The 23,257-nt window shown below is 52.8% G+C and overlaps 1 protein-coding gene across 1 annotated transcript in view; it reads left to right on the top strand.

The window, feature by feature from the left end:
* The first annotated feature begins 6,723 nt into the window (after positions 1-6,723).
* MYH7B (myosin heavy chain 7B) overlaps positions 6,724-23,257 on the top strand; it is a 32,250-nt gene continuing 15,716 nt past the window's right edge. Inside the window, exons 1-17 of the mRNA XM_064730298.1 lie at positions 6,724-6,805; positions 7,894-7,997; positions 9,796-9,939; positions 10,018-10,174; positions 10,263-10,290; positions 11,396-11,492; positions 13,816-13,908; positions 14,587-14,650; positions 14,752-14,850; positions 15,831-15,934; positions 16,786-16,924; positions 18,597-18,715; positions 19,784-19,933; positions 20,521-20,691; positions 21,330-21,509; positions 21,593-21,725; positions 22,136-22,194. Of these exons, the coding sequence (XP_064586368.1) occupies positions 6,724-6,805; positions 7,894-7,997; positions 9,796-9,939; positions 10,018-10,174; positions 10,263-10,290; positions 11,396-11,492; positions 13,816-13,908; positions 14,587-14,650; positions 14,752-14,850; positions 15,831-15,934; positions 16,786-16,924; positions 18,597-18,715; positions 19,784-19,933; positions 20,521-20,691; positions 21,330-21,509; positions 21,593-21,725; positions 22,136-22,194 (1,923 nt within the window). The remainder of the gene's footprint in view (positions 6,806-7,893; positions 7,998-9,795; positions 9,940-10,017; positions 10,175-10,262; positions 10,291-11,395; positions 11,493-13,815; positions 13,909-14,586; positions 14,651-14,751; positions 14,851-15,830; positions 15,935-16,785; positions 16,925-18,596; positions 18,716-19,783; positions 19,934-20,520; positions 20,692-21,329; positions 21,510-21,592; positions 21,726-22,135; positions 22,195-23,257) is intronic.

The following is a 23,257-nucleotide window of genomic DNA, read 5'->3' on the forward strand; positions in this document are numbered from 1 at the left end:
CTTTGGGTTCTCCTTTGCATTTCCATCTGCAGAGAAACCGATGTAGCTCAGTCTGAGGTTTTGGGCAGCTCTGTTTTACATCAGGATATGTGGGCATCAGTGCAGAAAACGTTGCTTGCAATAGAGCAGCCCCAAAGGCACGGCAGGAGGAGATGATGTGATGCCCAGCACCAGACCCATAAAGACAGAACAATAGGGCTATTTTCATGGAAGAGAGTTCAAAGATCTCCTCGGGGAGCCAAACCTCTTGCTGGCCCATCATCCACAAGAAAAACAAGACACTCTGGAACCCTGGCTTCCCTGCGGTATAAGCAGCAGTTTCAGCCAGGGAGTGACAGAAATCTGCTGTCTCTAAGGCTGTATTTCGATGCAAAACGTTGTGGTAAAGCCAGCAATCCTCCTCTCCCCCACGTGGGGCTATTGTTTGAAGTGCAGAACAATTGAAGGGTGCTCTCATGGGCTAAAGATAGACCGGCAGCTGGTGCTGTCCCTTTCCCTGTAACTGAGAATAAAACAATGCCCCAGTATTGTCTGCATTGCTGGAGCGGTGACATTGGACTCTCTGCCAAGGGAGCATCTAAAAGATCAATGAAACCCGGGTTTATTTATAAGTGGGTAGTGTCATTTCTTCCCCAAAGTAATTTCACTTCCTTGGCTTTTCCACCAGACCCTTCTGTGCCATGAAGTGGCTGTGGGTGAGGTATAAATAACCCAAGCCTGGCTGCCAGAGTGGCAGCAGGACCAGGGGTGGCAAACAGACCTGCTGTGCCAGGCTGCACCTTTGCTCCCCTGAGCTGTGCCCAAGCCTGCACAGCACCAGGGTGGGGACCAGCCAGGGGTGAGGATCCCCTCATGCCAGCAGGGACAGCCCCAGGGCAGGGACTCAGCAGTCAGTCCTGGGCCCAGATCCCCACCAACACCAGCCCTTACTGCCCTGGGGGAGCTTCTGTAATATCCTGACTTGGAAGGGACACACTGGGTTCATCAAACTCAGCCCCAGCCCTGCCCAGACACCCCAACAGCCCCACCCTGGGCATCCCTGGCAGCTCCTGGAGCTCTGGCAGCCTCAGTGCCCATTCCCTGGGGAGCCTGGGCAGTGCCAGCACCTCTGGGGAAGAGCCTTTCCCTGGTATCCAACCTAAACCCCTCTGACACAGCTCCAACCATCCCCTGGGTCCTGTCCCTGTCACAGAGAGCAGAGATCAGAGTCTGTCCCTCCACTGCCACTCAGGGTGGACTTACAGACTTCTAGGGGGGGTTATTTCACTTACTAGCTGCTGGATTTTTTTCTGATTATGTTTTTTTTCTGGATGTTGATTTATGGGTTTTTTTCCCATAACCAATAACCAACCACAAAATGGGTGGGAGCAGGTGTGTGTCTGTGTGTCCAGCTCAGCTCTTGTGCTGTGGTGCTCAGGAAAACCCAGAGACTGAAAGCCATAGGACAGAGCCTTGTTTAAGGGCAGGGGATGGTTTATAGGGGAAAGCTGCTGTCTGCATTCCAGACTAGAGGCTGGATACCTGGAACCAGAAATTCACTGTGGTTTTAAACAGAAAAGCACATCTTGGCTGATGGGCCATAGTGAGGTGAGAAGTTCTCCTGTTGTGATGTGAGGACATGCAGGAATATTCCTCCCTCCTGGGTCTTGAGAAAGGTCCAAACTGAGCAGATCCCATAAGGAGCTCCCACGCCTGCTGCCACTCCACTTTGAACAATTGTCCCCTGCCATGAAATGTACTGAGCTCAATCTCATTGAGGGTTGATCCCCAGAGCAGTGAGGATGCTTCCCATGGAGTGAGGGAGAAGGTGCAAGAGGGATGGAGATAGCAGGGGGCTGGGATGGGATTGCCCCAGGAGCTGGTTGTGTGGGCTTGGTCTGTATGTGCAGGACAACACCCACCAACCCCCTCCAAAAACTCCCAAATCTGCTCCAGATCTCACAGCAGGTGAAAACTGGTGCAAAACCAGAGGAGCTGGGGCACTGCAGGGCCAGACCGTGCCCACAGTTCAGAACTGCAGCCCAGCTCTGGTTCTGAGGAGCCTCTGCCCCTCCCTTGCAGCCTCCAAGGCAGCCACTGGTCATGATTTCCAAAGGCTGCCGTGTTCCAGGGTCTGTCCTGGCAGGCCAGCTGCAATTAAGGTGCTATTAAGTATTCAGATGAACAGGGCAAGATTCTCTTTACTCTCATTGTTTTGAAGTGCATTGCCAAAACCTCACTGAAGGCCCACACATTCCTGTAATTTTGCAGTGTTCAGTACAACTTTCATTCCTACAAGCTGCTTTATAATGGCAGTCCCCAAAAGAAAACCCCCAGAACCTCAAAGCTGGAAAATTCAAGGCCAACAAACAAAACCTCTCCAATTTTCCCAGTGGAAGATGTCTGGACACCTCATTCTCTCCATGCCTGTGTGTGACCTTGCTTGCTAACTCTATACAATAATTCCTCATGCCATGTCTCTTCCAGGTGCTTTCTCATTTCTGATATTCATTTTGGAGGCTCCTTGTGTGGAGGGTCAGCCACCAACATGCCTGTGCTGCCCAGGGCAAGGTGGGATCACTGCAGGAGGGTGCTCATGGCAGCAGCAGCTTTGTGTGTGTGTTCATGGAGGGCTGGAGAGACAGCACAGCCAGCTCAGGATGGGTCCAGCACTGTCCCCAGGGAGGGACATCCAGGCAGCACCATGGTGGGAAGAGCTGTGGGATGAGGGGATCCCCATCCTAAACCCCACAGGAGCACCTTAGCTTTGGGATGCCAGCAGCAGCATGTCCTGCTCACTTTGAGGGGGCTGTGCTGGGCTGGTGGCCGCTGTCTCTGTCACCCTGCTGGGACAGGGCTTTGCCTTGGAGGGGGCCTTGCATGGGCAGGCTGAGCTGGAGGGATGTGAGCGGTCTGGCAGCACTGGCCTGTCACCTCCTGCAAGCAGACATTCCCACTCCATGGAAATATGCCTGAAATAGCCCCTCTGCAGATTGTCTTTATCTAATCAGCTGCCTTTGCACCCCCCTCCAGTGCATTTCAGGGAGCTGATAGTGGGGATATGTTAAGTGTGGAAACCTCTAGTGAGCTGCCCGACACGGACAGTAATTCTCCTTCCTGCCCCTTATCAGAGCCTGCTAATGGGAAACATTCCTGCTGGGGGTCAGGGAGCAGCCAGGGGATTTCTCTGGAGAGGGTGGCTGAGCCCCTGGCACCCTCCTGGCTCTCCAGGGCTGGGTAGGAGCTGGTCTGACCACAAAATGTTCACTGAAGGGGCAGCTCTGCTGTCTGGTGCTGGTGGTGCCCTGTCCCATGGGGAGAGGCTGGTCCAGCCCTCGGGGGCTTGGCTGAGGAGCCCTCTCCTTTTCCATCATATCATGGGACACCAACACCAAGCACAGAGCCCAGGGGAAGAGCAGAGGTGTCTCAGGGGTCAGGGGAGATGGTCTCACTGCTGAGGGTGGGTGTGCAGGGCTAGGGAGTCATTTGGGCATGTTGTTCACTCTGGGCCAGAGCCACCTAGAGAAAACTCCCCTCTGCTCAGGCCAAAGCCATGAGCTCCACGTTGTGCCCATGGGATTTTGTGGGAGGTCCAAGGGATCCTACTGCCCTGTCCCACCTGCCTGAGCAGGGCACAGCTCAGGCCTTGCCAGCCATACAGGGATGAGCTCCCCACCATCCAGAAAATCCACATCACAAACACCAAACCTGCCAAAACCACCCACACCTGGAGGAAGAACCCTTCAGCAGCTGCTAGAGTGACCAATTCACATTTCCCCTTCTACAGATCTGCCTGGCCTTTGATGGACCCTGCTGGAAGCTCTTCAAAGAGGGAGAGGAACCGCGGCAAACAGAAGGAACTGCAGGAGGAATCTCCGAAAATAAAATCGCTTTAAAGATAAGGCAGGGAGGGGGTGAGCAGAGTGTGGGGCGAGTACATGCCCTGAGAAGAATGTGTGAGGCTGGGCCAGCTGGTGGGGCTGGGCCAAGGGCTCATCCCACTGCTGGGCACTTGTGGCAAAGGTACTTGGCACAGGACCCACCAAAGCCTCGGGTACCTCCAGGGAGTGGGTGGAAACCTGACCCCGAGCCCAGGACAGAGAGGCAGAAGACCACCAGGGTAACCTCAGAGGGCTCTGTGGTCTCCCAGAGCCTGTGGCTCTTCAGGTTGCTGGAATTCTGCCATCTTGGCAACACTGAGTGTGCCATGGTCAAGAGGGTCCTCAGCACTGGTGTCCCCGTGGTCTCCCTTGGGGGGCTGCAGCAGATGTGTTGGTGGAGTCCAGCTCTGCACCAGCTGCTCACAAATCCAAATGAGGAGCTGCACTCCTGAACACTAACCTGCTGAGGAGTGCCCACATGGGACATGGAGATGGCTGCACCCCATTTTATCCTTCTGTACCCAAGTCCTTGTTCATGCTTCAGATTCACCTCCATGGCAGCATTTCAGTTCTTGGGGGAGTCTGGCACCCTGCAAAGCACTGACATTGCTGCCAGTGAGGGCAACATCAACCCATCAACCCACCCCTGAGCCCAGCCTTCCTCCCTCTGGGGCTCAGCCCACAGGGGATGGCTCTGCAGTCCTCCTCTGTGTCTGGAGGTTTTCTCAAACTCTTGTTTCATGTCCTTACTTGCTAAACTATTGTAACTTTTTCTACCTTCAGATTTCACAGCTGTAGCTGATTCTCTGTTCTTTCTGTCTCTAAAGCCTGCTCTTCCAGCTTTCTGAAAATCTTACCTTTACTATTTCCCACATTCTTTCACCCCATGAATGTCCCAGACTTCTCTCCAAAGCAGGGTGGGAGGGCAGGGACCTTTCTGTTGGTGGTGTGGAGATGATGGCACTGGGAACCCAGACTGGGGGGTGTAGCAGCAACCCTGAGTGCTGGATGGAAAGACTGACTATGGCTGGGGCTTGCATTCAGGGCAGGTGCTGGGGCTGCAAAAATCCCTCTGCAGCCTCGGCTGTGTGCCCAGGCTGAAGCCACATGCCCAAAGCAGCCTCTGGTGCTGCTATTCTGGCTGTGACAGAGCCTGTGCCACATCCAGCCTGGGCACAGCACTGCACAGCTGATCCCTAACCACTCCCTGCCTCAGTTTCCCCCACTACAGCAGCCCCAAGTTACTCTGGGGTGTAAGAGGTGCTGAATGGGGAATAAATGTCAAACCCTGCAGCCACAGGCCCTGGTTCTCCAGGGTAAAAACCTCATTGCACTTTGGATGCCAGCAGCTAAGTGGCTTTCCCTTGAGCTGGCACGGCCCCAGGGTGTCCTGTTCCCATCTTGGGCAGCCCATGGTGGTGCTGCCAGGATGGAGGTGTGCTCCAGGCTGTACACAGCACCTCTGGGTAAAATGGTGTGCAGGAAACCCAGCAACCTCTCTGTTGAGATATTATGAACTTGGCCTGGCCACAAAACCAGCTCCCATGGCAAAGTGAGGTTCAGGAGCAGAACCTGGAGGATCAAACCCCAGGGTCCTTCCCTTCCAGAAAGTCTGTGTGGGAGAAGCTAAAGCAGAGCTGAGTGAGAAGCTGGGATGTTCCAGCTGGAAAAGGCAGCAGCCACACACATCCCACCAAGCAGCAGCTCCCCTGGCATGGTGGGAGGCAGGAGCAGCAGGATTGAGTGCTCAGGTGCAGGAGGAACTGGCAGAGCTCTCATTCCTCACTGGAGCAGGCAGAGCAGGCTGGGAGGGCTGTGCTGCCTTCCCAAGCTGCAGTCTCTCACCCTGCCTTTGTAGTCGCCTGACAATACAGGAATAAAAATAACCAGGCTGCATTTGCAGAGAGATAAAAGTGAAGTTTGCCTTTTGTGTCTGTCCGGGCAGTGGGACAGCAGCACCAATGGAGCTGTGTGGACATGACACATGGGAATTTCTGACATATCTTTTCCCACTCTGACCTTGACAGACACAATAAAAAGGGGCTTTGCAGCGTGCACAGAGCCACTCAGTCCTAGCACCAAGGTCAGTAATACAGAGCATGTCTGTGTGCACGCGTGTCCCCTGTACTAACCCGCTTCACCCCTGCAGGGTGGCTGATCCCGGAGGATCTGCTGGCACAGGGGAGGGTGGGACAGACCTGGATCATGAGCATTTTTGCTGAGGACTCTGTGTTTTGCCAAGTTGTGGCTCCATCCGTGATGGCAGCGGCGTTCCAGGGCTTTGCAGGGTGGCACTGCATTAGATAGATATTAAGAAGCACAGTCATAAAAGTGCTTTTCCAAGCAGCTGCCACAGCAGCCTTCTAGAAGGGTCTTCCCAGGGGTAATACACCCAGTCATGCTTTTATCTTGCTGCAGTATCGCTCAGCAGAACAGCCCTGGGTCTGTGCAGGGCTCCAGCGGGTCTGTAGAGCTGGGATGGGTTTTAGCTGAGCTTATCAAGGAAAGGGCTGTTACTGACAATCTCACCTAAAGTGGGAATGTGGAGTTTGACAGCAAAGTGATTTCAGCTCACCCAGTTGGGACTTCCAGTGGGGGGATGGCAGCATCAGAAGGGAAAGTATCAGTAATTGTCTTATTAATGTAATTTTTATCAGCTAGCATTGTTGTCCCTGTCTTCTCTCACTCCCGAAAATCAAAAGTTTGTTTGGTGACCGTGTCACTCGTGGTTCTCAACCCTGCAGTGAGCACCTTCCCCGTGCACTGACCCCTTGTCCTTCCCTCCTTTCAGTGCTCAGGTGTCTTTCACTCTTCCTTTGCTGCTGCCGAGTCTCCCAAGATGGACAAGCTGTCTCTGCTGGACATGAGCGAGTTTGGGGAGGCTGCTCCGTACCTGCGGAAAAGCTACACGGAGCAGCTGAAGCTCCAGACCGTCCCGTTCGACGGTAAGAGAGAGCCCCGGGCTGCCGAGCCCACCCTGGGTGTGTCGCCGAGCCCAGCCCGGGAGTGTCCCCGAGCCCAGCCCGGTGTGTCCCCGAGCACAGCCCGGGTGTGTCCCTGAGCCCAGCACAGCCCGGTGTGTCCCCGAGCACAGTCCAGGTGTGTCCCTGACCCCAGCACAGCCCAGGTGTCCCCGAGCCCAGCACAGCTCAGGTCTGTCCCCGAGCCTGCCTCTCTGCCGTGGCTCTCCCAGGAGTCCTCCCTGCCCCTCTCCCTGTGCTGCTCCTCAAGGCATCACCCCCAGCATCCTGGAAGGTGAGAAGATCTCACAAGTGAGAAAAGCAGGTTTTTGACTTTGCCCTGGTTTGCTGAGGTGTGGGTGGAGGTGATCCTTCATCTCCCCTGACCCTGAGGGACAGGAGGGCTGGGGGACTGGTGTCAAAACCTTCTGCAGCTCTTTCATTTTGGAGGTGTCCCCTCTGTCCCAGCCACCCTGCTCGTCCATGGCTTGGGATCCAGGGCCCAACTTGCTCCTTGCAGTTTGGCAGAAAAGAAGGCTCTTCTCTTCTCTTCTCTTCTCTTCTCTTCTCTTCTCTTCTCTTCTCTTCTCTTCTCTTCTCTTCTCTTCTCTTCTCTTCTCTTCTCTTCTCTTCTCTTCTCTTCTCTTCTCATGACAGTCTGAGTGCAGGCACACAAGGCAGCAGATTTCTGTCAGGCTAGAAGTTGACCCCACCTAAGTAAAAAGCTGCCAAACGTGCAGAAGGCAAAGAAATCCCTGTTGCTATGACCAAGAACATAGGAAAGAATAATCACTGTCCTTCCACATTATCAAAATGCATTTATGTGGCTTTCAGTTGACAATTTCACATGGTCTCCTACATTACAACCTCTATTGTCTTTCCTTTCCTTTCCTTTTCCTTTCCTTTTCCTTTCCTTTCCTTTCCTTTCCTTTCCTTTCCTTTCCTTTCCTTTCCTTTCCTTTTCCTTTCCTTTTCCTTTCCTTTTCCTTTCCTTTTCCTTTCCTTTTCCTTTCCTTTTCCTTTCCTTTTCCTTTCCTTTTCCTTTCCTTTTCCTTTCCCCACGTCTCCTCCAGGGAAGAAGCGAGCTTGGATCCCAGATGAGAAAGAAGCCTATATCGAAGTGGAAATAAAAGAAAGCTCTGGTGGCAAAGTCACTGTGGAAACCAAAGATAAGGAAGTAAGCAAATTCCTTTCCTTTTCCAAGGGAGAGCAAGTGTGTGTGGAGGGGGATACGTGTGACAGGATCACGTCTGAAGCCATGAGCTCTTGCTGATAACCCTGATCAGTGGTGCCCTGGGGGGACACACACGGCAGTGTCAGCACACGTAGGCCGGTTCCTTGCCAAGGGTGGCACCAGTTCAGCATCTCCCACCGAGGGGTTGCTGTCACAGCCCTGTGGGTGTCCTGCGGGACACACCGAGGGCACGGTGGGGCTGGCCCAGCACAGCTCCTGGATGGGGAGCACCCCCAGCACAGCCCTTTGTGATGCTGAACCAGTGCCTGGCTCATCCCGCAGCCTGGAACAACAGGTAAGGGGCCAGCTGGCCAATTCCTGCTCCTTTTAGCCCAGATTTGCAGTGGGGTGAGCTGATGGGAGGACAGGCTGTGACGGGTGAAGAGGCTCCAGCTTTCCGCGGCAAAACAAGCAAGGACCAGCTGGTATTTGTCAAGATAATATCCAGTGCAATTAGCTGCAAATGAGCTTAATTAATATTCCTCTCTTCACTATGGAAGTCTCATGACCCTGCAATTTAACTGCAGAGCACACTGGTGTGAAACTGGGGAAAGGAACAAGAACCTCACCAGGCAGTAGATGATAGACTTTATTATTTCTATTTCTTCTCTAGTCAGAATAGTATTATGAACAATTTGTGCAACTTCACTGCAGAGCACACTGGTGTGAAACTGGGGAAAGAACAAGGACCTCACCAGGCAGTAGATGATAGACTTTATTATTTCTATTTCTTCTCTAGTCAGAATAGCACTAAGAACGGTTTGTGGTTGCTAAATGTGAAAAAAGAAATATGTAATTGTCTTTGAAAAGTGTCAAGGCTTTGAAAATATTTTGTCTGAATTTTGGAAAGCAAGTAAAGAGATTTGCCCTCTCCAAAGTGAAATTTGTCATAGAGGAGTTATAAATTTTAGAAGTTTCTTCTGATATTTAGAACACCTTCCAATTCTGAGAACAGAGCAGTTTCCAAACCCTTTTTTTGCTGTTTCCTCTTGAAACTGTCTTTTTATTAATTTGTCATGGATTTACTAAATCAGAAACTATATCAGCTTTCCCTGGATAAGCATTTCCAGCAGAAAGTTTTGAGACATAAAGCCTTCCTTTATCCTTCTGTGTTGCTTTTAACACCTGGTGCCTTTTAACACCACGTGCTTCATCTTCACCCATGAAAAAGATAAACCTCTGAAAGATTTAATTTAGTCTTTATTAACAAGACCATTTGCTAAATCCAGCTTCTCCATCCAGGCCAGATATGTAATGTGATATTTTCCCCGTGCTTGGTCTCGTGGGATTAAATAAATCCAGTTTTAAGTGATGGAGCACAGGCTTCAGCTGTTTGCCCAAATAACCAGGGATGTCTTTGGAGCAAAAGGCAGTGCTGGCATGGGCTTTAAGGCTGGGAAGAAGAACACAGGATGGGGGTGTCAAACACATTTTGGGGGAATACCTTGGACCCCTCTGTCAGGCTCAGCACAACCTGAGCTCAGGCTCAAGCCTCTCCCTGAGGAGGGAACAAGCTGGGTGTGCTTGTCCCAGCTGGGCTTTGTGGCTGGGTGCTGCTGGGGCTGCCCTGGGGCTGTCACCCAGAACATTGGGCAGCCCTGCCAGGACGACAGCAGGCACAGGGACCAAGGTTGTCCCCAGCACGGGACTGTCAGGGTTTTGTCCCCACCTGGCAGGTTTTGGGGCAGAGGGTGCTCGGTGAGGGCTGGGGTCCCTCTGACGTGTCCCCCTCATCTGACAGACACGGGTGGTGAAGGAGGACGAGGTGCAGCCCATGAACCCCCCCAAGTTTGACATGATTGAGGACATGGCCATGCTGACACACCTCAACGAGGCCTCTGTGCTCTACAACCTGAAGCGCCGCTACTCCCACTGGATGATCTACGTAAGCCCACGGCACCCTTGGGATGGGGAGGTCAGGGGACATTGGGACATCCCTCATCTACCCATTTTCCCCCTGCAGACCTACTCGGGGCTCTTCTGTGTCACCATCAACCCCTACAAGTGGCTGCCGGTGTACACGGCGCCCGTGGTGGCAGCCTACAAGGGCAAGCGGCGCTCGGAGGCCCCGCCGCACATCTACTCCATTGCTGACAACGCCTACAATGACATGCTCCGCAGTAAGCCCTGCCCTGGGGGACCCCATCCCGGCCACCCAGGCTCCTGGCACCCGGCAGCCCTGCTTAACACCGGCTCCTTCTCTTGCAGACCGTGAAAACCAGTCCATGCTCATCACGTAAGTGTCGCTGCATCCCCGTGCTGTGCTCCCTTGCACGGGCACCCTGTGCCCAGAGCAGCCCCCCCGGCAGTGTCCCCTCCCCATGGCGGCAGCTGTCACCCTTGCCCCGCCACCGTGCCAGGTGACAAAGCCCCGCGCGGGCCGGGCTCCCCCGCACCCCGACAGCTGCGGGAGCGCCCCGAGCCCCGGCACCCTCCGGGGGAAAGCAGAGATGGAGGCCAAGGCCGCAGCGACATGGTGGCCGGAGGGAGAAGGGTGATGTGGGAGGGTGGAGGCCAGGTTGATTTCAAGTGACATCTAGATAAGGGCTATATAAAGGACTCTAAAGGACCCTCCGCCGCTGCCAGGAGCCAGGGACATTTTTAGCCTGGGCCATGGCCTAATTAGGAAAGGCAGGGGCTGCAGAGAGATGCTTGGCGAGTGTCCGGTGGCGGCCCCGCTCCCCCCGGCTCTTTGTGCTCCGGGATTACAATGGCACAGCAGCACTAACTATAGGGATGAGCTCAGCCCCCCTCAGCGGGCACCCTGCACCCCGGCACCGTGCCCCTGCTGCCATCCCCGCCATGCCCCAGCAAGGCCGGCCGTGCTCAGAGCTCCGGGGCTGATCCCGGACAGCTGCAGCCCCCAGGCCCACAGCTGAGCCCTGCCGGGACACACGGACAGCCCGGAGCTGGTGTGGCACTGAGGGCAAACTGAGCCCTGCCAGGACACACGCACAGCCTGGAGCTGGTGTGGCTCCCAAGGCAAGCTGAGCCCTGCTGGGACACACGGACAGCCCGGAGCTGGTGTGGCACTGAGGGCAAGCTGAGCCCTGCCAGGACACACGGACAGCCCGGAGCTGGTGTGGCACTGAGGGCAAGCTGAGCCCTGCTGGGACACACGGACAGCCCGGAGCTGGTGTGGCACCGAGGGCAAACCCCAAACACAAGCACGTACCCCCATGTACCCCTGAGAGCTGCATCCTCCGAGGCTTGGCTTGTCAGGGATGGTTGTGCCAGTTCTTTGCCTCACACCCTTCTCTGTGTATTTCTGTTACTCTAAGCACAGGATTTTACCTGTTCTTTGCCTCATGCCCTTATCTGTGTATTTCTGTTACTCTAAGCGGAGAATCTGGTGCTGGTAAGACTGTAAACACCAAGCGGGTCATTCAGTACTTTGCCATTGTCGCAGCCTTGGGCGACACACCGGGCAAGAAATTAGTAAGATCTTCTTTTCAAACAAGTTCTTGTTGTTTTCTTCCTTTCTTTCTTTTTTTTTGTTTTTTAATTTTTTCCCCACCTTCCCCCTTCTTCTTATTTTTTCTTCCCCAACTTTTTGCGTTTTGTTCTGACCCACCCAGGGCTTGGCTTTTCCCTGACTTTTGAACAAGCAAGGCTTGAAATTATTCTACTCAAGGGGAAATGGATTTTTTTTTTTTTTAATGTGGCTGCTCAGTCTGTGCAGCCTGGAAGAGGTGCTTCAGTTGCTCTCTTTCTCTTCTCTTCCTCTTTCAACACCCCAGTGATCCTCTTAAGAAACACTAAAGTGATGAAGTAAACCTTCCATTTCCCACCTTGCCTCTTTTAAGCCTTGCTTTTCAGCATTTTCTCCTTTTTTTCCCCCTCCTTTTGTTGATTTTGACCCTTTTCTACCTTGTGCTTTTCTTGCTCTTGTTTTGAATCTGGCTTTTCTTTGGTGCTGGTTATTTTTGAGCTGCCCTTGCAATTGCTTATTTCTTCTGGATACTTTGAGGCTCCAGCTGCTTTCCCCTCGAGGAAGCAAACTGGCTGCTTTAGGTATCAGACAAGCAATACTTCAGCATTATTTTCTTTCCTCTTCTTCAAGTTTGAATTTAACTGTTCTTGCTTTTTCATGCATTTCTTTATTTTCTTGAGCTAATCTATTTAACAACTTTTTGGCCTGTCCTATAAAGTTTAATCCTCCGAGTTTTTTTTTTCTCTTGGACTTTTTTTTTGGCACTAAATGGTCATGCCCTGCTTTTCTGACCATGCTTCTTGTGGTTCTTGCCTGGCTTTTCTGGATTTCTAAAGATCATTTTCTCTCCTTTCTCTAGGCAGCTCTTGCCACTAAAACTGGGGTAAGTGTTGTGGGCTCTGTAATGCTGAGGACAGAGTTCTGCTGCACCACAGATCTGTGATGGGGTGATGTGTGGGGCCTCCTCCTCAGGTCTGGGAGCAGCACCTGGGCAGTGTTTAGTTCTCCTCTTGGCCTTGTATCTGCCTCCTTCCCACAGCTGGAAGCTTTGCTGTTTCATCTCTTTCTGCCTTTCTCACTCCAGCCTCTCCTTCAAGGGATAATTACTCTGGACAGAAACATTCATTTCTATCCAGAGCTGATGTCCTTGCCTGGGGGACATTTCTGAGGTGTTTCCTCCAAGGAAGCCCAGCAAAGGTTCATCCCCTGTGGCTCCCAACGCCCCAAGGGCTCAGTCACACATCCTTGGTTTCTCTGAGCCTTTAGCTGGTGCACACCCTTGCCTGGGGATGTTCATCATCACACGAGTGTCCACTGGGACAAACAGGGTGAGACAGCTCAGGGGCTGGACCTGTGGGTCTTGGGGCTGCCCAGGCCAGGCTGAATTTAGAGATAAGAGCTCAAGGGATACTCAGGTGATAGTGTGTTGGTGACTGTGTGATGCACAGCTGCTCCCTGTCTCCTTTGCCCTTCACACATCTGAGCTGCAGAGGTGGGGAGCAGTTGTGGTTCCAGCATTGGAAAGAGAGGGTGGCTCTGGGTGGGCAGAGCCCAGAGCTGGTGTTTCCCACTTGAGGAAAGCCCTGTGTAATGTGTCAGAGCATGGGCAAAGCTCCCATGAAAAGTCCTGCAGGTGTTTGTGGCAGCAAACTCTGTAGCAGGTGTCAAACCCCACCATCCTCCATGTGGTGTAGCAGTCTCTTGCTCCTCTCCTTGAATCCTTGTCCTGCTTTACCTGCATTAGGCAGAGGCTGTCTCTATCCTTGAACAGAGGAACACACATGGAAAAACGAGGTTAGGAGAGGATTCATCTTAGGGCTTGCTCAGGAGAGCCCCAGTATTCCAGCAGATCATGCCAGCTGGCACTTGTGGTGCATTCCCATCACAGTGGGATCCTGCAATGCATGTTGTTGGTGTAGGTACCTTGTTTCACAATGTGCTGTTGATGTGAGCTGCCCTAGACTTTGGTTTGGTGGAAGAGGAAATGCCTGACACCAGATAGCCTGAAATGATTCAGCCTGTTGTGACAACATGAGCTTGCTCTTGGTTTGCATAGTGTAGCTCCTAAGAAAGGGGGCAAGGACTGCTGTATGCAGAGGGGACAGCAGCCTGGGGCTGGTGCCAGCTCTGTGGCCTCTCCTCACCAGTTTGGGTGAGGAGAAGGCACAGGGGGCACTGCTGCAAACCCCAGCTGTGCTGATAAACGGAGCTGCCTCGGGGGCAGCAGGTCTCAGGGACAGCTGAGGAGCGCAGCCCCTGGCACTGCTCTGTGCTCTTGGTGAAGATCCCCTCTGGCTGTGTGACACACCCTTTGGTTTTGTCCCCCAGGGCACCCTCGAGGATCAAATCATCGAGGCTAACCCAGCCATGGAGGCTTTTGGCAATGCCAAAACCATAAGGAACGACAACTCCTCGCGTTTTGTGAGTGCCTCACAGGCAGGGAGCTGGGGCTGCTGGGGTGGGCTGCATGCACAGGGGGTGGCACTGTGCCCTGGGAGCCACATGCACGTGGCAGGGAGATGGAGCTGCTTCCCAGTGGCACTGGACTGCCAGAGCCACGTTGTTCTGGTTTTTCAGTGCAGCAAATGGTGGCCAGCACAAACAGCCCTGGTGTCACAGCCTGTGACATCCCTGGCAGTTCCAAAGCTGAGAGGGACACTGAGCACAGCCTGGGGTGCTCTGGGACAGACAAGTGTGTCCCTTCCAGGAAGCAGCGCCGTTTTTGCTGAGCCCAGCCTGGCTCTGCTGTGCCTGCAGGGGAGGGAGGCACTGCTGGGGGAGACCCTGAGCCCAGCACGGAGCAGGGGCTGCAGGCAGCCTCTGTGTCACAGAATGCTCAGTGGTAAGAATAGACCTGAGGACAGGGGTTTAGCTGCTGTCAGTGAACTTTCTGCCTGCCTGGTATTTAAACCCTTGGGCAATGCTCTTTGAGCTTCTTCACATTACAAAGCAGAGAACTTCACCCCTTTACAGAGTTCAGTAAGTTGCCTGGCATCAGCAGAAGCTCAAGAAGTGGGAAATGAATTCAGTTTCTAGAGGCTGTTCAGAGCTGTAGCTCTGTAGACAAGCCCAGCATTTAACTCCTGTGGGTGTTTTCAGGGCAAGTTCATCCGGATCCACTTTGGTCCCTCAGGGAAATTGGCCTCTGCAGACATTGACATCTGTGAGTAGCTGCCCTGGGCAATGAATTCATCCCATCACATTGTGCTCAGCTCTGGGAAGGGACAAGCCCTGCTCTGATCTCTCTGCCCTATTTCATTCTAGATCTTCTGGAAAAATCCAGAGTGATTTTCCAGCAACCCAAAGAGCGAAGCTACCACATCTTCTACCAGATCCTGTCTGGGAAGAAACCAGAGCTGCAAGGTAGGGCAGCCAAAGATGCAGCACAGCCCTTAGAGCAGGATGGCCTGAAAACTGCCCCAGAGAGCTCAACAGAGCTCTCAGAGTCACTTTGGGGTCCACAGGAATGAGCAGACCCAACTCACCATGCAGGTTCTGCCCTTGAATGCTTTGCTGGCTGTGCAACATCATGGGATTGGTGGAATTCAGGGTGGAAGGGATTTCAGGAGGCCATCTAGCCCAGCCTCCATGATCCTCACAGGCAGAGAATCCAGACTAAAGCCCTTTCTGCCACTGTGTAGGAGCAGAGATCACCCAGGGTCTGTCTGCAAGGTGGGAATGTGCTTTGCAAAGCTGCCTTGCACAGAGTCCTCATGGGCTGGTTGGTACAGCACTGACCTCAGCGTGTGCAGGCTGCACATTTACTCATTTTGGGATGGAAAGAAGTGTTTTGGAGCCTGCTCAGCAGGTGAGATGACCTGTTCCAGGTGAGCTGGGACACAGCTGCCCAGCTCTCTGTGGGCACTGCTGTAGATGTGATCCTCAGGACACTGGTGTAGATGTGATCCTCAGGACAGCTCCATTGATCTGAGTTTGTGCTGGGGCAGCTCTGAGCAGCCTCCTGGTGCCACATCCCACTCAGGAAGCCTTTCCCCACGCAGAAGGATGGCTGGCACAGCCCCTGGGGTGCTCAGCTCTTGGCTGAGGGCTCCTGAGCTTGGTGCTGAACAGCACCTTATTAGGCAGGTCTGAGGGAGCAGTAATCTTATCTGGAGTCACAAGGGCATGGTGGCCACTTCTAAATCAGTCTGCAGCCAGGCCATATCCCAAGATAGCAAGCAGGAGGCAAGCACAGAAGAGGTGGACCCACGTGTGGACCTGCCTGTGCTGGAAGAGGCCGTTCCTCCCCCAGCTGGTGAGGCTGGGAAAGCCTTCCTGCTCCATCTGAGTGCAGGGCTGTCCCTGCCAGGCTGGCTCACCCTCTGCATGTCCTCCCCCTGCAGATATGCTGCTGCTGTCCCTCAACCCCTACGACTACCACTTCTGCTCCCAGGGGGTGACAACAGTGGACAACCTGGATGACGGCGAGGAGCTGATGGCCACAGATGTATGTGCACAGCCTTCCTCTGGGCAGCTCTGGGGGTGTGCCCTGCCTTCCCTCTTTCAATCAGTTGGGATTTCCCTCTGTGTGCCCCTCTTTAAATCAGTTGGGATTTCCCTGTGGGTCATTGGTGGTTGTTGGGAGCCTCCAGGAAGGGGCAGAGTGACTCTGATCTGCACCAACGGCCTCATCCAGGCAGGGAAGGGAGAGTCAATCCCTGCATCAGGAAGGGCCTGAGGCACATTAGCATTTCCCATAGTGCCCATGAGAAGGAAGATTCCAGAATCATTAAATTTGGAAAAGACCCCCAAGATGGTTGAGTCCAAGCTGTGATTTATCCCCACCCTGACACCCAGCCCAGAGCACTGAGTGCCATGTCCAGCCCTTCCTTGGACACCTTCAGGCATGGGGACTCCAGCACTGCCCTGGACAGCCCCTGCCAATGCCTGACAATTCCTTCTGTGAGGAAATTCCTCCTGATGTCCAACCTGAACCAGCCTGAGGCCATTCCCTCCCATCCTGTCCCTGTTCCCTGGAGCAGAGCCTGACCCCCCTGGCTGCCCCCTTCTGTCAGGGAGCTGTAGAGATCAGTCAGATCTCCTCCTGAGCCCTTAGCTTGGAGAACCTCCTCCTTGTGGATGCTAAGCCAGTCCTTTGGCTTTCAAGTGGGTCTTGTGGGAGCTGGAGCCACATTCAAACCCCATGGACAGGATTCCTTGGTTGAGTGCCCACCAGAGAGGGCATCCTGCCCAGCCCCAGGACAGGGAGAGTACCTTAGGAGACAGTGGGAGAAGAACCAACCCTCACCTCAGCGTGGTGAATTTGTTCTGTCTCTACTGTCTTGTGTGTCTCCTCAGCATGCCATGGACATCCTGGGCTTCAGCAGCGATGAGAAATACGGCTCCTATAAAATAGTGGGGGCCATCATGCACTTTGGGAACATGAAATTCAAGCAAAAGCAGCGGGAGGAGCAGGCAGAGGCTGATGGCACTGAAAGTGAGTGGGGCTCTGGGCTCCAGTGCAGGAGCAGTGGGGGGTAGGATGGTCAGGACAGACAGACACGAGAGATCTCTGCAGCCAGGGCTGGAACTTGGGGTTCATTGCAAAGGGCCTGGGGGCAGGGCCCTGCTGGGAGCTGCCAGACACAGCCCAGAGCAGAAAAGAGAAGTAAAGAGAGTGGGAAAGAAAGAGAATGCAAGAGTGTGGTAAAGAGGATGAGAGAGAGCAAAAGAGTAAAAGAGAGAGTGAGAGAGCAAGGTTCCCGTTCCAATACAATAAAACTGTGTTGAATATTCTAATTCTCACTAACCAATCTAGTACAATACACAAATTCTACAGCATTTACATACAGCCTATAAGAATCATTACATTACCACACTGTGTTACATTTTAAACCCTAAAAACTCCTCTTTGGGCCCCTTCTGCCAAGCTGCAGGGTCTGCTCTGAGCCTTGGGCCTGTCTGCAAGCAGAGGGTGTTGTTCCATCAAAAGGGGATCACCTTCAGCTGGCCATGCCATTGTTTTCCAGTTGTTCGGTAACTGAGGTATCTCAAAGCTTGCTTTCATTTCAATCTTGTTTATAGTTTCCATATTCTCAAAATCTTTTGCCAGACAATCATATTGATAAGGCTTTCCTGTTTCATCTTCCCCAGCACTCCAGAGCTGCCCAGGCTGGGATAACTCCCCTGCCTGGGCTGTGGAGGTCAGGGACCCTGATCCCTCACTGACTTAGGCCCTGCTGGGTGCACCAAGGGCTCGGCCTTGAGCAGGAATATTTGGGACAGTCTCTCTCAAGGTGGTCTCAGCAGCATCAGACTTGTCTCAGCAGCATCACAGGGTGTCACAGCCCTGCTGGGCTTCATCTTGTGCAGTGTCCTCCTGCCCTTCACTGGACAGCATTCCAGCCAGGCTGGGAGCAGGACCTGCCCAGCTCAGAGCTTCCTGAAGAGCTGCTAGAGTAGGACACAATCACTGTCCAACACTTTTCCTGGTTTGCTGCTCAGCAAAATCCAATGCAATTCACAGATCTAAGAACAGTCAGGATGCAGAGCAAACCTGGTGGGAGAGGGTGAATTTCCAGCATGTAGGAGGGTGAGAAGGAGGAGCTCTAGCACATACTTGGAAGGTTTCAGCAGGGATCCAGCAGAAATTATTACCTAGATCAGTCTTTGTCACGTTAACATTCATGAAAGAAAAGTTTTCTGTGCCTCAGGAGTGGCAACACAGCCTTTAGCTGCTACCTGGTAATTAATGAATGTTTTGATATGGCAGTGATTTCCCTGCAGAGGTGATTTGCTAGCTACAGTCTGCTATCAGGAGTTTATGAAAGACAATCACCTCTCTTCTGGCCAGTTCAAATTCCCTGCATGGAAATTCAAACCTCCACTGGAAAATGCATAGAGAATCCCAGACCAATAAGGCTGAAACCTGATAAGCACCTGATAAGGTGCAGCAGGCCTCCAAAAGGTAACTTCTCAGTCAGGAGGTTCAAACTTTAAAGCATCCTAGACTATCCAAGATGGAAAATCACAACAGGCACTGGAGGAGGTCGATAAAACAGTGTGGTTAGCACTGATGATCATGAGGGCAGGTCATTTTTTATTTTGGTTCCTTTTTCCCTACCCAGACCCTCCCTGAGGGCTCTTTATGCCTTTGTGCTGCCTTGCAGGTGCTGACAAAGCTGCCTATCTCATGGGAATCAGTTCAGCTGAACTCATCAAGGGGCTGCTCCATCCTCGTGTCAAAGTGGGCAATGAGTACGTGACCAAAGGGCAGAATGTGGAGCAGGTGAGTGACAGGACAGCAGGACACTGGGCTGCCACTGCTGCTTCAGTTCAATGTCTTGGGTGTAGGAGGAGAAGGTGTATCCACAGTTCTTGGCTTTTAGGAGCAGGGGAAATGGGTGGCAGAGCTGGCTGATAGTTTTGCACATTAACCAAGCCTGGAGATTCAATGTGGTGTCTTTGAAATGTGGGTTGGATCCCAGCCAGAGCAGTTCCAGGTTCTGTGGATCTGTTCCAGAGACAGTCACACTCCTGTGAAGAGTTCAGCCCTGAAAATTAGAAAACTGTGGATATCTAAACACTCATCTGAGTTGATCTTGTAGAAGACTCAAATGGGTCAAACATCTGTCTTGTCAGATTCCAGCCACACCCTAGCTGGGAACCCAGACCTGGCCTGAATAGTGCAAGCCAGTCCTTGAGCACAGCTCAGAAGGACCTCAGGAGCTGGTGTCCTATCCAAAGTGGGCTGTAGGCTCTGGCCAAGCACAAGGCTTCTGAAAATGTCACTTTAAACTGAATTTATATCCTAAAACCCTGGAGGCAAGATAGGCCAGGTAGGCAGGAACACACCTATGAGGGATGCAAAGCTAATTTTGGAGCTTGTGCTGTGACCACAAACTCCTTGGATGTGTCTGTCCATCCTTTGTGTGCCAGGAGGAGCTCTCTGTCAGCCTGTGGCTCCTGCAGGAGCAGGGAGAAGCTCACTTGTGGTGGTTTGCACAGGGGTCCCAGGATGAGGGAAGAGATGAGAATGTTGACTCCATGTTTCAGAAGGCTGGTTTAATATTTTATGATATATATTATATTAAAACTATACTAAAAGAATAGAAGAAGGGATTTCATCAGAAGGCTAGTAAGGAAAGGAATGATAATAAAATTTTGTGACTGACCAGAGAGTCAGACACAGCTGAAGTGTGATTGGCCATTAATTAAAAACAACCACATGAGACCAATCACAGATGCACCTGTTGCATTTCTCAGCAGCAGATAATCACTGTTTACATTTAAGGAAAGGATTTTTCATCAACCATGTGTGTGACACTCCCTGTGTGCTCTGGGCTTTGCCTTGCAGGTGCTGTATGCTGTGGGGGCCCTGGCCAAAGCCACCTACGACCGCATGTTCAAGTGGCTGGTGACCCGCATCAACAAGACCCTGGACACCAAGCTGGCCAGGCAGTTCTTCATTGGGGTGCTGGACATTGCAGGCTTTGAGATCTTTGATGTGAGTTCTGCAGGCCCCTGCAGTGGGTTCAGGGAGTGTTGTAAGGGTAGCTCAGTCCCCTGGGGTTTGAGCTCCTCTAAGAAGGTGCTGGCCTTGATGAGAATAGGGGCTCTTGTCTGGGTTGATGTATCTGGAACAAGCAGGAATGATTTAACATTGCTGTGGGCACATCTCTGGCTACCTGCTGTGGCAGCCACACCGCTGAGCCTGGCAGGGATCACCTTTCACAGCCAGGCAAAGCACAGGAGTGAATCCCTTCCTGCTGCTGTAGGACACGAAATAACACAATGTGCACACACAGCTCTCCCAAGGTGAAAAGAGCACTTTTAATTTCTGACTGCAACATTTATAGAATTCCAAAAGTGACAGTGCCACCTCTCCAATGACACTGGACAAACCAACAGTCCATCAAATTTCTCTTCCTCCTCCATAAAAAATGCAAAACAATAAGTTATTTACATAAAGTGTGTGAGATGTTCGTTACAAGAATGTAAACATCAGAAGGCTTAGAAAACCTTAAAAAATCAGGGTGACACCTTCTCTTCTGGAACTCCTCCTTCTGACTCACATCTGCTTTGTTCTTGCAGTTCAACAGCTTTGAGCAGCTGTGCATCAACTTCACCAATGAGAAACTGCAACAGTTCTTCAACCACCACATGTTTGTCCTGGAGCAGGAGGAATACAAGAAGGAAGGCATCGAATGGGTCTTCATTGACTTCGGCCTGGACCTGCAGGCCTGCATTGACCTGATTGAGAAGGTGGGGTGTGAGGCAGGGCACAGAAATGGTACTGCTGAGGGGTTTTGTTTGCAAAGGCTGCAAGAGAGAGGTGCTCTGCTACCAAAATTTAATTATTCTCTCCCTGGTCAGTGGCAAATGCCCAACGTTTTTTTTCCCAATACTTACAGCTTGGAGCCTCCAGCCCCTTGAGACCTTTTCCACACAAACTTTGACTTTAAGAAAACATGGAAATTCTGTTTCTACCCCCTGGGGTAGAAACAAAACCTGGTGCCTTTTCCTCCAGAGAGCAATTATCTCTTCCCCTTTTTTTCCTACCCACTTGCAGCCCATCAGTGCCTCTTGAGCATTCACTGATTCAGAGCAGGTTGTAGAAAATATTTCCACCATTACATGAGGGAAACTCATTTTTTTCTTTTGGAAAGGAGCAATCCTGGAGAGGATCCCTCCTTCTCAACAATCTGTTGGACTAGGGCAAACTGCCATGTCTTGCAGGCCTGGCCAGTCCCACGTGGAGGTCAGGAATGTGCCAGTGACACCTTGGCCCCATGGCCAGTGTCTTGCACCTGGACTAGGATGGGATCTCCCGAGCATCCCTGTTTTGGGATGGGACATGGCAACACCGAGCTCAGTCCTCTTTATCCCCCCTCTCCCTGCAGCCCATGGGAATCCTGTCCATCCTGGAAGAGGAGTGCATGTTCCCCAAAGCCTCTGACATGACCTTCAAGTCCAAGCTCTACGACAACCACATTGGGAAGTCGCCCAACTTCCAGAAGCCGCGGCCGGACAAGAAGCGCAAGTACGAGGCGCACTTTGAGGTGGTGCACTACGCTGGTGTGGTACGTCCTGGCAGCTCCTCCCAGCCCCCACAGCTCCCCCAGGCAGGGACAGGGCTGGCCTGACCTTCCCTGTCCTGGGACAGGTGCCATACAACATCGTGGGGTGGCTGGACAAGAACAAGGACCCCCTGAACGAGACGGTGGTGTCCGTCTTCCAGAAATCCCAGAACAAGCTCCTGGCCTCCCTCTATGAGAACTATGTGGGCTCTGCTTCAGGTGAGGAACCCTCTCACCCGGTTTTTACCTCAGCCTTCCCTTCCCTTCCCTTCCCTTCCCTTCCCTTCCCTTCCCTTCCCTTCCCTTCCCTTCCCTTCCCTTCCCTTCCCTTCCTTCCCTTCCCTTCCCTTCCCTTCCCTTCCCTTCCCTTCCCTTCCCTTCCCTTCCCTTCCCTTCCCTTCCCTTCCCTTCCCTTCCCTTCCCTTCCCTTCCCTTCCCTTCCCTTCCCTTCCCTTCCCTTCCCTTCCCTTCCCTTCCCCCATGCCCATCTCCTGGTGCAGCATCCCTGTCCCTGGCTGTGGGAATTTTAGGGGGGTTTAGGGGTGCCCCTGAGTCCTTCAAGGCAGGCAGATGTTTTGCTGATGTAAATAATCAATATTTTAACCCAACAGAGGAACCTCACAAACCAGGGACCAAGGAGAAACGTAAGAAGGCAGCTTCTTTCCAAACAGTGTCCCAGCTGCACAAGGTGAGAGCCAGCCCCTCATCCAGGGCCATGAGGGAAACCTGCTGAGGGTCCCACCAGCAGTCACACTTCCCTGCCAAGACTCTTGGTTTCTTGCATTTCCTGGGGCCTGAGGGACCACCAGAGCTCCTGAGGGATCACCACTAGACCAAAGCTCCCAACTCCCTCCATCCCTGGCCAAGGGGGCTGTGCCTGGCAGAGTCCCAGCCCTGTCCCCATGCTGCAGGGCAGGACAGGAGGCTCCAGGCTGGCAGAGCTCCCTTCCCTTGGAGCTGGGCTCGTGCTGCTCCTGCCCTCGTGATGCTTTTGGCAGCTCCTCCACCTCTGAGAGAGAGGCAGTTAAGACTTGTAGTGATGTTTAGATAATTAATTCCATGAACATCACTTTAAGTCTGTGCTACTTCTCTCCTCGTTCCTGTCAGCTGGAAGGACAGAAGACAATGGAGGAGGATCTTGCAGGTGTCTGAGCAGGCAGCTCCCTGTGCTGGGGGGTGACCTGGCCCATTTGACAGCTCAGGATGTCACATAGCTCCAGCCCATGCTCACCACTGGGGTTACTGGTCCAGCCCAGAGCTCAAACAACTGGAAGGCAGCACAGAGGGATGTGTCCTGCCATGGCAGCCTTGTGACAAGGCAAAGATCACAGCCCTGAGGCTGCCAGAGCTCCAGGAGCTTGGACAGCACTCCCAGGCATAGGGTGGGGTTGTTGGGGTGTCTGTGCAGGGCCAGAGCTGCCCTGGATGATCCCTGTGGGTTCCTTCCAACTCAGGGTGATTCTTTGCCAAGGTGCTTGCAGAAGGCAGCTCTGTGGCAGAGCTCCTGTTGAGGGAAAAGTGTGACTTTGTTCCTTCTGGACAAGTCACAGGCCTTGGGAAAGGGTGTCTGTGGTGAGGAGGTGCCCCATGGTGATGTGGAGCTGTGGGCAGGTGTTCTGTTCCCTGAGCTGGTCCTGGACAGGCTGAGCCTGGATAAGCAGGGGAAGGCAGCTGGAAAGATCAAGGGTGGAGTTGCCTTGGAGAGGAAAGGAGGAGCAGTCTGGCACAGCCAAAGGGAGTGAAGCACTGTA

The sequence above is a fragment of the Zonotrichia leucophrys genome, chromosome 20, assembly GCF_028769735.1.
Source record: "Zonotrichia leucophrys gambelii isolate GWCS_2022_RI chromosome 20, RI_Zleu_2.0, whole genome shotgun sequence".
NCBI classification, from domain to species: domain Eukaryota; kingdom Metazoa; phylum Chordata; class Aves; order Passeriformes; family Passerellidae; genus Zonotrichia; species Zonotrichia leucophrys.